This window comes from Pleurodeles waltl, chromosome 8, assembly GCF_031143425.1.
Source record: "Pleurodeles waltl isolate 20211129_DDA chromosome 8, aPleWal1.hap1.20221129, whole genome shotgun sequence".
NCBI classification, from domain to species: domain Eukaryota; kingdom Metazoa; phylum Chordata; class Amphibia; order Caudata; family Salamandridae; genus Pleurodeles; species Pleurodeles waltl.
In genome coordinates this window covers 1,250,531,020-1,250,543,402 of record NC_090447.1, presented here as the reverse complement: position 1 = coordinate 1,250,543,402, position 12,383 = coordinate 1,250,531,020, and the positions used below count along the sequence as shown (strand labels likewise).

The 12,383-nt window shown below is 45.4% G+C and overlaps 1 protein-coding gene across 1 annotated transcript; it reads right to left on the bottom strand.

Moving 5' to 3' along the window:
* Positions 1 to 2,128: 2,128 nt before the first annotated feature.
* Positions 2,129 to 8,775, bottom strand: ZAR1L (zygote arrest 1 like). Its single transcript, XM_069203190.1, has 4 exons — positions 8,062 to 8,775; positions 5,933 to 6,025; positions 3,041 to 3,115; positions 2,129 to 2,601 (listed from the first exon to the last, which is right to left on the bottom strand). Exons 1-4 carry the CDS (start codon positions 8,758 to 8,760, stop codon positions 2,458 to 2,460), a joined length of 1,011 nt encoding a protein of 336 aa, XP_069059291.1. The 5' UTR covers positions 8,761 to 8,775; the 3' UTR covers positions 2,129 to 2,457.
* Between the last annotated feature and the right edge of the window lie 3,608 nt (positions 8,776 to 12,383).

The following is a 12,383-nucleotide window of genomic DNA, read 5'->3' as shown; positions in this document are numbered from 1 at the left end:
CTCTACTTCCATTATGCTGGTGACCCACTGCCGCCAGGAGCCATGCTGTCTTCCCCTTGGGGAAGGAGGAGCCAAATGAAGATCCCAAGTCAGCCAACCCCGACAGCTGATTAACCTCATTTTAACTATCCCACCTTGACGGTTAGCCCAGCATCTCCCCTACTTTATGTACCTCCCCCGCCCCCCAACCCTCTGCCCTATCCATGGACTCAAAGATTCTGCTGAATCTGACCCTACACAACCCATCACTACCTTTTGTCAGCTCCTCTACACTGACGCTTTTATATCCCCCCCCCCAATCTCCCCCTTCAATACCTGAACTGAACTCATCCCCTTCGAAGTCCCCCTTCATGGCTCAGTCTCCATCTTCAACCTAACACCCCCCCCCACCCCCAAATTACCTCCAACAGCAGCTCAGAAAGTGCTTCCTATGGGGTTTAAACTCGAGGCCACACCTCAGCCCCGTCCCTTAGCAGTCTGATCTGCCAGCCCCTCTCCCCCCCCCCCCCCCCCCCCCCCCACCAACCCCCATCATGACTGGGCACTAGCACCCAACAATTTAGAAACTTCAAAATTGAAACAGTAAAAGTATTTACAAAGTTTACAAGCCCGGTTGTGCATTTTCTTAACATAATACATCACTAGAATTGATTTTTTAAAAAAACCTAGTGTATTATCACAAAAATGTCCCCCCCCAACCCCAAAATAGACTTACTAAGTTAGAAGTATTTTGTGGAAATTAGTATCCACAAATTGTAAGTGGAGGGCCGTTCTTAAAGCTGCCCCAGCTCAAAAAAAAAAAGTTTGCAGCTATTTAAATTATCTATGGTCGCAGGAACACAAGTTGATTAAATTCTGAATTATACAGGCCAACAGTCATTAAACTCTAAGCATGAAGACCTAACTAGTTATTCGGATAAGTGGCATCCCCATAGTATCAAAGTGGGCAGCCAAAGTTTACTGAGTGCTTCAATTCCTATGAAGCATTGGAGAATGGTATCCACCAGCACATTCCATGAAAACGCCACTGAGCAACAGCTTAACACCCACACAACTGTGGCACTGCAGATTATACACCCAAGAAACCTAGGCTACACCAAGATTTAGTCTTGTCATATACAGCCTCACAGTGGGTCTAACCGGTCAAATTTGACCAGTTGATTTAACAGAACACTACCATTAACTATTTTTCCACAGAAAAATAAAGATGAAATTGCAATAAGGGGTGGTGAAAGTTCACTACATCAAAATACCAGAACGCTTTAGATTTTAACTTTTAGTATGGCGGCCCAAAATTGAGATATTAGAGGTATTGGCCACCCATGAACTTATGTGTTCAAGGAATATTGCCATAAGCAATGGCTTGAAAATTAGCAAGGCAGTATAATGTAGCAGGATTGGAGATATGAAATTAGCCCTGCATTGCCTGCAGAAGACAGTTTGAAAAAACGAGTTGAGTTCAAATATACGGACTGAGTGGGAGGCTGAGTAACTTGCTGTATGTCACAGGCTTGTTGGCAGACCAAATATGACTTTCCATATAAACCCCTAGCAGATTTATTCTGCTGGAAAGGCAATGGAACTTGCGTGTTGGATGCCAGTCCATAGCAACTGGTCCTTTTTACTATGTGTCCATAGAGTGAAGGATTTGTGGAATCCCACCTCCTTAGATACGGGGGGGGGGGGCGAAAAAATAAATAAATCCAGTGCTTGTGAAAGGTGGGGGTGCCGTTTAAGTATTGGGGAAAAATAAAACTGCAAAGCACCTGGAAAATATGATATATATACACACACACACGTGTATTAAGTTACAGCCAAATCAAGCAGGTTCTTCCTTGGGCCTGAAAGTTTCAGGAGTAACAGAACTACATTAAATGTTGAGGCAGGCAATCTGTGCCTGTCATTAGGCTATCAGTCACTTAATTGTCTGATGGAAGCTCTCAACATTCCAGTGTTCTAATATCCATTAGCACTACAACAATGCTATGAGGGCAGGCCACAAACAGTATGATACATGTAAAAGGGACAATGTCTTTAAATTCACTGGTCCTACATCAGAATTGATTGCAATACGCAACTTTGGCCTTCACCCTAGAAGGGACAGCAATTAACTAGATAGCAAATGGCTATTCATTTTCTAAATCAGACTGAATTTGCAATGAGCTGTTAATTCACTACTGGTGACTGCCTGCCTTCACCCAAAAAAAAAAAAACCCTCTTGCAATTGAGAATGTTCCACACGTGGACATTTGCCTAATAACTTTAATCTTTTTATTTACAGTATACAAGTCAATACTATGGTACAAAAATAGTTTAGAATATCCAAAGAGAGGTCAGTTAGCCATTGCCAGGTCGAACGCCAAATACAATTCTTACAAAAACACAAAAGTGCAATGCATCAGTACAAAGTGCTTTTTTGTAACCCCTCCCCGAACTGATGACTAGCAAGAGCGCATACTAGACAATGTACTTAAAGCTGTATGTATTGTCACAAGACAGTCTCTTGTCCTTGCAGCGGCCACACAGCTCTTGGCGATGGGGTCTCTTCAGGTCAATGTGCCTTTTCTTTTGAGGACAGGAGCACCGACTCTTTGAGCAAGACTATAGAGGCGGGGGGAAATAAAAGGTTAAATTACATTAATTCACTAGTCAGGATACACAAGTACTAACATGATTCTTCAACCAAGCAACACACATCTTCCAAATCATGAAACAATTAACCTGATATTAAAATCCACTCAGTATATTCAGAGATAAAGGACCACACTGTACCGAAAGCATGCCCAACAGCAAACCAGAAACAACTCATCCGCCATGGCACTACAGCAGCTCTCCAATGAGGGCATCAATCGGTCATGATCGAGCATACACTGCAAACTATTCACAAGAGTGTATGAAGTGTGCACAGCGGTAGTGTGACAGGCCACGGACGGCACGCCTTCACGCGCACGCAGAACTTGCAACTAAAAGCATTCCATAGTTAATCAATCCCACCATGTGCAGAACTGAAGTGCTCATGGTGAATTTCAAGTTCCACTACCTGGCACTGTATTGCTTCTACTCTATAGGGGTTGAACCCCTTTTGGCACTTGCGGCATAGCTGCTTGAAGTAAACCTAGAAAAGAAAAAACAAATCCATGGTAGGTAATCATGCAGTTATTATAGAACTTAAATAACCCACAGTACACCATGTTATATAATTCCTCATGACAGGTAAATACCAGACCAAGACAATGCATAAATGTAAACTTCTAATGTTAAGTTAACCCTTTCCTCTTCTGCTCTTAAATGCAAAGGCACATAGCCGACAAGGTTCTCCCGAGCATCCCAAACTTTACATGGTTTCCTGGATTTCAGGAACTGGCCCTTCATTTAGCTAGACTCAGCTGATCGTGTTTGCAAGCTTACCAGAAAGATGAATTCAGGCAATCCTGGCAGGCCAGGTTTATTATGATAGCTAGGCTTTACTTCAGTTATCAGAGGTCACACTTAATATGGAATGTGTACTTCTTGTAATGCATGCTCATTCTGCGTTAATGGTGTACAAGAATAGGACATAACCAAGTTTTATAACAATGAGTACCTATGGAACACACATGCCAAACTTTGCCACAGCAAGCAACTCACATGACCCAAATCTAGCTGAGACGGATACCTAGTGAAATAGATATCAAATTATGTGGGCAAGTGGCCGCCTTTTGGTTTAAGCAGGTGGTGTGCTGTGCATCATGGACAATATGGATGGGATTTACATGTGTCATTTAGTACTAGAGAGATGCTGAAGATAATCAGATTCAACACTAGTACTAAGCTGTGCAAGTTAACCACAAAACTCCCTGGTGAATCGGGCTGATTTGAGCCTACAACTAATCTAAGTGAACTACAGAGAAGGAGTCAATTACAAGATCTGCCACACGTCACTAGGGGTGCACCAAACCTGATGGAGTGTCACTGTAGCATACACCAGCTGAATGGTGATGACTTTGTGCCTCAGACATTCTCAATCAGTGGCCTTTTTACCTTCTGGTAAACTGATACGTTGGAACTGAAATTCTCATACAAGCAAAGAGAAATGTTAACTGCTGATCCAACCAGCAGAGAAGGGCAGTTAACCTTTGAGAAGTAATAGTGGTAACCTAGGCTCCCAGCCCACTACCAGATAACATGGAGAACACTGCTGCAGTCAGACCCAAGAAACTAGGGTGATTTCAGCAGTGGCATTGAGGAGTGCAGAAAAGCCAAATGCTTGTAGTGGATACCTTTCATGCAGCTCAAACTCCGACAAATAAGACAATAGCTTTAAAGTCCCTGCCCAACTGGAAAGGGAGTCTCTGGGGTTTATCAGTTTGTGTGTGTTTGGTGTGGGGGGGGGGGGGGGGGGGGGAGTGGAGATAAGCTTGTGGTGGGTAGGGGATACTGCTCAGTGTTATGCTAATAAGACAACATAACCAATCCTTCCCAAAGCTGTGAGTTCCCATGATCTCGATCTGATCCTCAAAAGCGGTTAGGCATGCACCTGTGCAGGTATGTCCCTCTGCCACTGCAGAACTTGTGCATGCTTCAAATGTGCCTTATCTTTACCATAAAAGGAAACTATGCAACTTCAAACACTTCGTATAAAGATCACTACAAGATGTGGCAAGGTGTAGCCTCCATAAAATTAAACTCCTAAGCCAGGCCTCCATCAAGGCCAGGCAGATTTGGCTCCCATCCAGGTAAGAACAAAAAGAATTTGACTGACTTGTAGTACAATTGCTTCCATAGACACAAGCAAGTCATCACCTTAAGTTAACATTTTTGACCCAAATCTCTAGAGACTGCGCATTCATAAGGGTAGATTCTCATGAATAATATTCTGAGAACACCTTTAGCCATTGCTTGCAGCAGCAGCCCACCCCCACTGAGTCCCTCCAGACTTCAAGCTTATTCCATGCTAGCCACAAGAAACATTGCCCTTATTAATAGGATGTCTTTGGTAAAGGTGGGGGGGAACATTTGTGATAATACACTAGTTTTTTTTTAAAGTTTCTTCTTTTTTTTTTAAAATCATTTCTAGTGATGTATTATGTTAAGAAAATGCACAACCGGGCTTGTAAACTTTGTAAATACTTTTAGCGTTTCAATTTTGAAGTTTCTAAATTGTTGGGTGCTAGTGCCCAGTCATGATGGGTGTGTGGGGGGGGGGGGGGGGAAGAGAGGGGCTGAGGTGTGGCCTGGAGTTTAAACCCCATAGGAAGCAGTTTCTGAGCTGCTGTTGGAGGTAATGGGGGGGGGGGAGGAATAGGTTGAAGATGGAGACTGAGCCATGAAGGGGGACTTCGAAGGGGATGAGTTCAGTTCAGGTAGTGAAGGGGGAGAATATAAAAGCGTCAGTGTAGAGGAGCTGACAAAAGGTAGTGATTGGTTGTGTAGGGTCAGATTCAGTAGAATCTTTGAGGTTAGAGGTAGAATTTTACTTTTCAGGTGGGATTATAATCACAGAAGAAATATTGAGTAAAAACAGAATTTACCTGACAGATCACTAGTGTTCATTATGTAGCCAAGGAACTGAACTCAAGTGATGTTCATGCTGACGTGTTAAGTTAGATGAAAACAACCTTCTTGTTCACCCAATGATTTTGAAATGTAACTTTATAGCAATACATCAATGCTTTTCTCTTTTTGTAAGGCAAAGAGCTCTTTATAGCCTCAAATTAGCATTTGCAAGCTTAAAGTTAATTAGGGTATTAAAACAAAAAAAGAAAATAAAGAAAAAGAAAAGGACTGAACCGGCACTGTTCAGGCAACCCGTGTTTTGCAGGTTTTGTTCACTGTAAAACACTGCATTGCACAAAGTGGTAATTGGAAGACAAGGTCACATGCCCATGCCAAGCTGAACTATATACAATGAGTAGACCACAGTTCTGCTAGAACCATTACGACAGAGACATACCTTGCTGCTTCCAGAAATACACCACACATAGGCACTCTCCCATCTGGTCTTGCAATCCTTGCAATGAAAGTAACCGTATTTCTGCTCCAAAAACTGCAACAGCAAGACAAGTGACAGTAGGGTTAATGTGGTAAGTTAAACAATTATAGCACTTAAATGATACCTTGAAAAATACTGTCACTTTATTTTGTGAGTGACAGAGGGAGAAGCAGGCGATCAAAACTAGCTTAACTCACCACAGTGGGTACGAAAGGGACACTGGGTTGCCATTTATAATGACGTGATAAGTCTCGATAGAGCCATCAAGTATACCAGCCTATTTAAGGGAAGGGGGAAGTGTGCTTAATTCCCCACAATTCTCAGTTGAGCAAAGAGCAGTTTACCAATAAAGTACAAAAAAAAAAAAAAAAAAAACCTACCTGAGTAGCACACAAGATAACCACTTACTCCCCCTTCCCCAAGTCGGGCATACATAGTATTTGCAGTAAGACCCAAGCTGTACCAGGTCACGCATTTTGTTTAGGCATAGTGACCCTTCCAACAGTGAAGCCACTAGTTGCTGCACTGTCTACCGGCACCTACAGCAAGGACTACTGCAGTGAGGCCAACATTCCTGTTAGAAGTTGTGAGTCCTTGGCTTCCCAGGAAGAGAAAACAGCGTTATTGCATCTCCGACCCCCCACATTTCACATATCTACCATGGGAGGGCCATCTCAGTCCTAAGGACTGCACGAGTTCCCTCCTGTATCTTCCCACTGGGCAAGCTTTTAACTGGCTGCATGTCTCAGAATGCCATTTCAAATTGGACGGTAAATCGCCAGCTCCGCGTCGTGCCCCAAAAAGGTCAACGGTGAGGGGGAGCCCATTGCAAACCGCTGACAGGAGCATAGAGGATTACCATAAGGCATAAGGGGTGTATTTTCAAACGCATTCTGTTCTCCAGGGCCCAATCGCTAACCAACTGCCATACCAATGGTAGCCAAGTGCAAAAAAAATATATATATTATATACACACACATAGTTTTAACAGTTAGAAAGGTTAGATCTACCTAATTGTCCAAAAAGGATGTTCAGACATTCATTAGCTGCTGCGACAGGCCCTTTTAATGGCATGTCCCAAAGGGCAGAACAATTTAAACCGAAGACATCCCTTGTCCAAGTAGACACGACTAGGGTTCACAGATGTACGAAAAGGGATGCCCCTCCGCCCCCCAAACAATTCACAGCAACGGAGTTGCTAAGCTAAACGCAATAGTGACAATTTTGAGTTGGGCGGCTCCGACTTTTACATGTGTCGAAGTGAAATCTAGCAAACGGTACGACGAGAGTAGAACCTGCTCTGTGATGTAGTATCCCATTATTAAAAGGAGCAGAAAGATCCATGTCCTTGTTTTTCAGAAAGAGGCTACTTTGTTTAGGCAGCCGGCTAATGCCATACATTAAAACACCGCTAGAAACACATGGGACAAGCTGTATGTGGAAATGAGGGAGTAAGGAGCCCGAATGCGCGATGAGAAATACTGGAGCAAAGAAAGTATCCATCCTCCGTTCGAATTTTTTACTAGGGGTTCCCACTTGCCAATGCAGACCCGGGAATGGTTTTAGCCAACACTCAAATCTACACTTCCTATATTCACGTGCAAATCCTCTAAGATGAGGCTTGCTGGGGGGAGGGGGGGTGCTAAGAAACCTTGACCCATGTTCACTTTAAGTGATTTTCCCTATTTGCAGCTATACGCACTGGAGCTGAACACGCGAGACGCATATACTAGAGAAAACTCCAGAAGAAAAGAGTAGAATAAATTGGCATTAACTTGCCGCGAAGTGGATCAAAAAAAAAAAAAACACACACACACACACACAGCGGCTATATGCCAAACTAGTGCATCAGTGTTGCAAAGAAAAAACATGCACTTAATATATACTTAAGTGTTAAGAGCCAGAGTTATTCTCCGAGAAAGCCAACAGGTACATTTTTAACAGCCCCCTCCCATTGTTGGGAGAGTCCAAGTGCTCGGTTTCAGAACGTCGAGACAGATTCCCCTTCGATCATGTTCCGCGGAGCCCGGCCACCCCAGGGTTACCCTTATGCACGGTAGGTCCGCCGCTCCGTCCCTGCGCCCCTGTACCTGGAAGGCGGCCCTCTTGCCCTCGGGGGCGCACGGGCTCTCGGCGGCCTGCTCCTCCTGCATCTCGTTCACCTCAGCCGTGGTGCCCTCTGGAGGGGGCTCCTGCCCCGCTTGCAGCTTCCCGGTCTCCTCCGTGGCTTCCTCCGGGTCGCCCTTCTCTCGCGGCAGAGGGGCCACGCTGGCCCTGCTCCGCGGCCCTCGCCCGCCCCCCGGCGGCAGGGTGAAGAGGCGGCGGTCGGAAACCGGGGAATAGACGGCGATGGGGCGGGTGAAGCGCACCTCGCTGCTGCCCCCGGGGGAGCGCAGGATGGCCACCCCGGGGGGCAGCGGCGGCGCGACGGGCCGGCTGGGGCTGAACCCGCGGCGACCCAGGGTCCGCGGGCCCAGCGAGCACTGCACACTGGCGTCCACCCTCGGGTTCACCTGGACACCCACCTCCCGGGTGTTGGCGCGGCGGAGGCGCGGGGTCAGGCCCGGAGTGACCTGGGAGAGGATGGCCTTGAGCTGGGCGCGCTTGTAGTTGTCCAGGTAGTCCGAGGGCTCGGGCGGCGGCGGTGGGGTGGGGGGCGGCGGGATGTACACGCCGCTTCCCTTGCTCTGCTTCCAGCTGGGCTGACGGGGACGGCCCTGCTGGGGCTGCTTGAAGGGTCCCCCATAGCTGGGGTAGACTGTGTAAGGCGGGTACACAAACCCCGCCATCACTACCGTATCTATCTTCCGTTCTCTTTGCTAGTTCGCTACCGGGTCCAGGTCGGGCTTATATCGACCCAATAGGCCCGGTCAAATGAGGGAAATAATTGACCACAGGTGTGGCCAGTGAACCACTAGAACTCCTTGACACAAGAGCATTTTCACACTTCCTCCTTACCGCGCTCCGACTCGAACTCCTCAAAAGTTCAGTTATCTTTGCCTATGCAATGACCTAATGAGAAGTATTCAATGAATATGCAGGTATTGGGTTTATAAGTCGTGAACTACTAATAACCGTTGCACCTTGCGTCGTCACCCACGACCGCGTTCCGAACCCGGGATTTTTATACATCGATATTTTCACGTGTGTTCCTTCAAGTTAGGTGCTTAGGTTACAATTTCTATAAGCAATTATGTTGTTTGACGAAAAGTGTGGTCTTGGAATACGTTCTTTTGGGCGACAGTGCTAGTAGTGGCACGGGGAAGATCCAGTGCATAATTTGTAAATTCAGAGGTGCCGGTGCTGAAAGCCCTTCTCTTAAACACGAGACTGCTGTAATTAAATCTGCCAGCACTGAATACTGAGGCAGCGTAATCCTGAAGCCATCTCGGGCCTCTTCAATCCATTTACGGCCACCCCTGCCCCTTCAGCTCATCCTGCAACTTTCTACTTTCTCCCTATATGACGCTTTTTAGTTTTTCCTTCTTCCGTCTTTCACATATGTGTCTTTTGCTCGCAGCAAATGCTTCAGGCATAAGAATAAGCCCCGGTCCTCACAAATAAGTGCTGGTGCTCAGCACTGGAAACAACAAGCACAAATTAAGCACCGGGAAGATCTGAATAATTAAGGGCCAGATGTAGCAAAGCTTTAGCGACTCGCAAACGGCGATCGCTAAAGCCACTTTGAGATGTAGAAATGCACCAACTCGCAAAATGCATTTCCGAGTCGCAAATAGGAAGGGGTGTTCCCTTCCTATTTGCGAGTCGCAATGGTATGCATTTTCATTTGCGACCGCGATTGCAGTCGCAAATGAAAGCGCAGTTACCATCCACTTGAAGTGGATGGTAACCCAGGCGCAAACGGGAAGGGGTCCCCATGGGACCCCTTCCCCTTTGTGTCTGGCACAAAAAATAATTTTTCAGGGCAGGCAGTGGTCCAATGGACCACTACCTGCCCTGAAAAATACCGAAACGAAAGGTTTCGGTTTTTTTTTCAAAGTTCAGCTCATTTTCCTTTAAGGAAAACGGGTTGCACTTTGAAAAAAAAAAAAAACTGCTTTATTTAAAAGCAGTCATGGACATGGTGGTCTGCTGTTCCCAGCAGGCCACCATCCCCGTGAGTGCCCTGAATCGCTATGGGGTAGCAAATTACGACCCACCTCATTAATATTAATGAGGTGGGTCTTTGCGACCCCATAGCGACTCGCAGAAGGTGTCTGAGACACCTTTCTGCATCCCAAATTGCGACTTGCAATTTGCGAGTAGCACGGACTCGCAAATTGCAAGTCGCAATTTGGGAATTTGCTACATCTGGCCCTTAGTGTTTACCAGTACAGCCACATATTTCATATGTGGAACTTTTATCCTGCTGTAAGTATTGGCACAGCTAGAAACAAGCAGCTACGTGTAATTGGGTTTTGCAAGTCCCATCGTGCTTTGTGCTCTTCGCACTAAATACAGAAGTAGCTGAAAGGATGGGGGCGAATGTTGCCAAATTTTTAGTGGAGCCCAAGTCGTATGATCAGGCACTTGAGGCCTGATGCTGTACAAAGATCTTCAAATTGCACTATCTAAGGTGCCCTCTCAATAAAATCCGAGCCGTGAATAGTGCACAAATGAATTTATTAACTGTATGTAATTGATGAGATCTTGTATGGCATCTTTGATATCATTGCAACGTTTGCAGTAACATTATTGATAAGAAACCTGTGCATGGCAAGGGCACAAGTTAAGGTTACCTTAGGGCACGTGATATGGCTACTTGAAAGAACTATAACTGCTGAATTTCTATGGTTTTGTATGAGTACATTCAGGACCTAACTATAACAACCCTGTAACCTCTGTTTTTTTCAGTGAATTTCTATGGTTTTTGAACGTAAAGTAATTTTAATTACTATATGTTGTTCCAACCCCGCTATGCACGGGGGTTGGTCGCAAGACCTGGCCTTGCAGCCAAACTCTTATAACCACCCAACCCTGCACCACACAGGGCCTTTAACTGTGCGCAGCGCAGGTTGGCCACAGGGCCTTTTTCTGTCAGTGGATGTGTGAGTGGGTCTTAAAGTGGGTGTGTGAATCTATGAGTGAGTCTGAGTGGGTGCATGAGTGTCTGAGTGGGTGTGTGAGTGGCCGTCTGAGCATCTGAGTGCATGTGTGAGTGAATTAATTAGTGCATGGATGAGTCTTTGGTTTTTCTTTCAAAATTTTCCATAATTGTGAATATTTTGCGATTAATTTGTGTAAATTCATGAAAATTTAGTGAATTTTCATGAATATCGCAACATTATAATAAATCTATATTCTGCCCCTAAAACACACCTATATCACACCCCTGGGGTCAGGGTACCTTCACCCTGACCCCTTATGCCACTTTCAATTTTAATTTTCACCCCAGAGACCATGTCCTGTGAAATAAAATGGCAGTCGTAACTTTCTAGTCAGGTTGCGGTCAGCCAATTGCAGTGCTTTGATTCGCAAGCATATTCACAAGAATTCACAAATTTTGCGAATTATTCGCAGCCAGAGACATACAAATTTAAGTGCCCTTAAATATCTCTTAAACCACTGAATGGATTTACACCTAATAATAAAAATCACAATCTACGTAGCCTTTCTGCCACATTTGGTGTAATTCGGTCCAGTGGTTCGGGCTATAGACGTGTTGACAGGTCCTATGGGAATTAACATGGGAAACACAATGTTTTTTTAGCCCTCTTTTTCACGGCCCCTGCTTGACAGATCACCCCAAAACTTACAGTGCACAAACAAGAATCACGTGCCACTTTTTTGGGAAAATCTTGTGAAGATTCGTCAACCGGTGCCAAAGATATAGGCAAGTAAAAAAATGCTTTTTCTATGGAAACATGGTCCTAACTATAACTACCCATTGGCGACCCCCAATAGGTAATTATATATATTTATATCTTACTTCTACTGCAGTGGATATGGGGTGTTTAGGCGAGGGAGAGAGACGCAGAGCATAGATGTCTTGAGGGTTGGTGGAAGCAGAGGCGTTGGTTAACCTAGGCGTGTCCCTGGTTGTGGAGAGCCTTGTATGCATGGATCAGCAGTTTGAATTGACATCTTCTCTGTATGGGGAGCCAGTGCAGGTGTTCTGAGGTGGGGGGTGATGGGTGTTTACCGGGGGAGGTCGAGGATGAGTCTAGCGGGTTTCTGTATTGTCTGAAGTCTTTGTAGGAGATTGGTGGAGATTCTTGCATAGAGAGCATTGCTGTAGTCGAGTCGGCTGGTGATGAGGGTCAGTGTGACGGAAGGTCTTGGGTTCTGGGGGAGCCACTTGAAGATTCTTTGTAACATGTGTAGTGTGAAGAAGCAGACAGAGGAAACTGCATTGATCTGAGATCTCATGGTCACCTGACTGTCCAGGATCCAAGCAAGGTTTTCTGCGTGT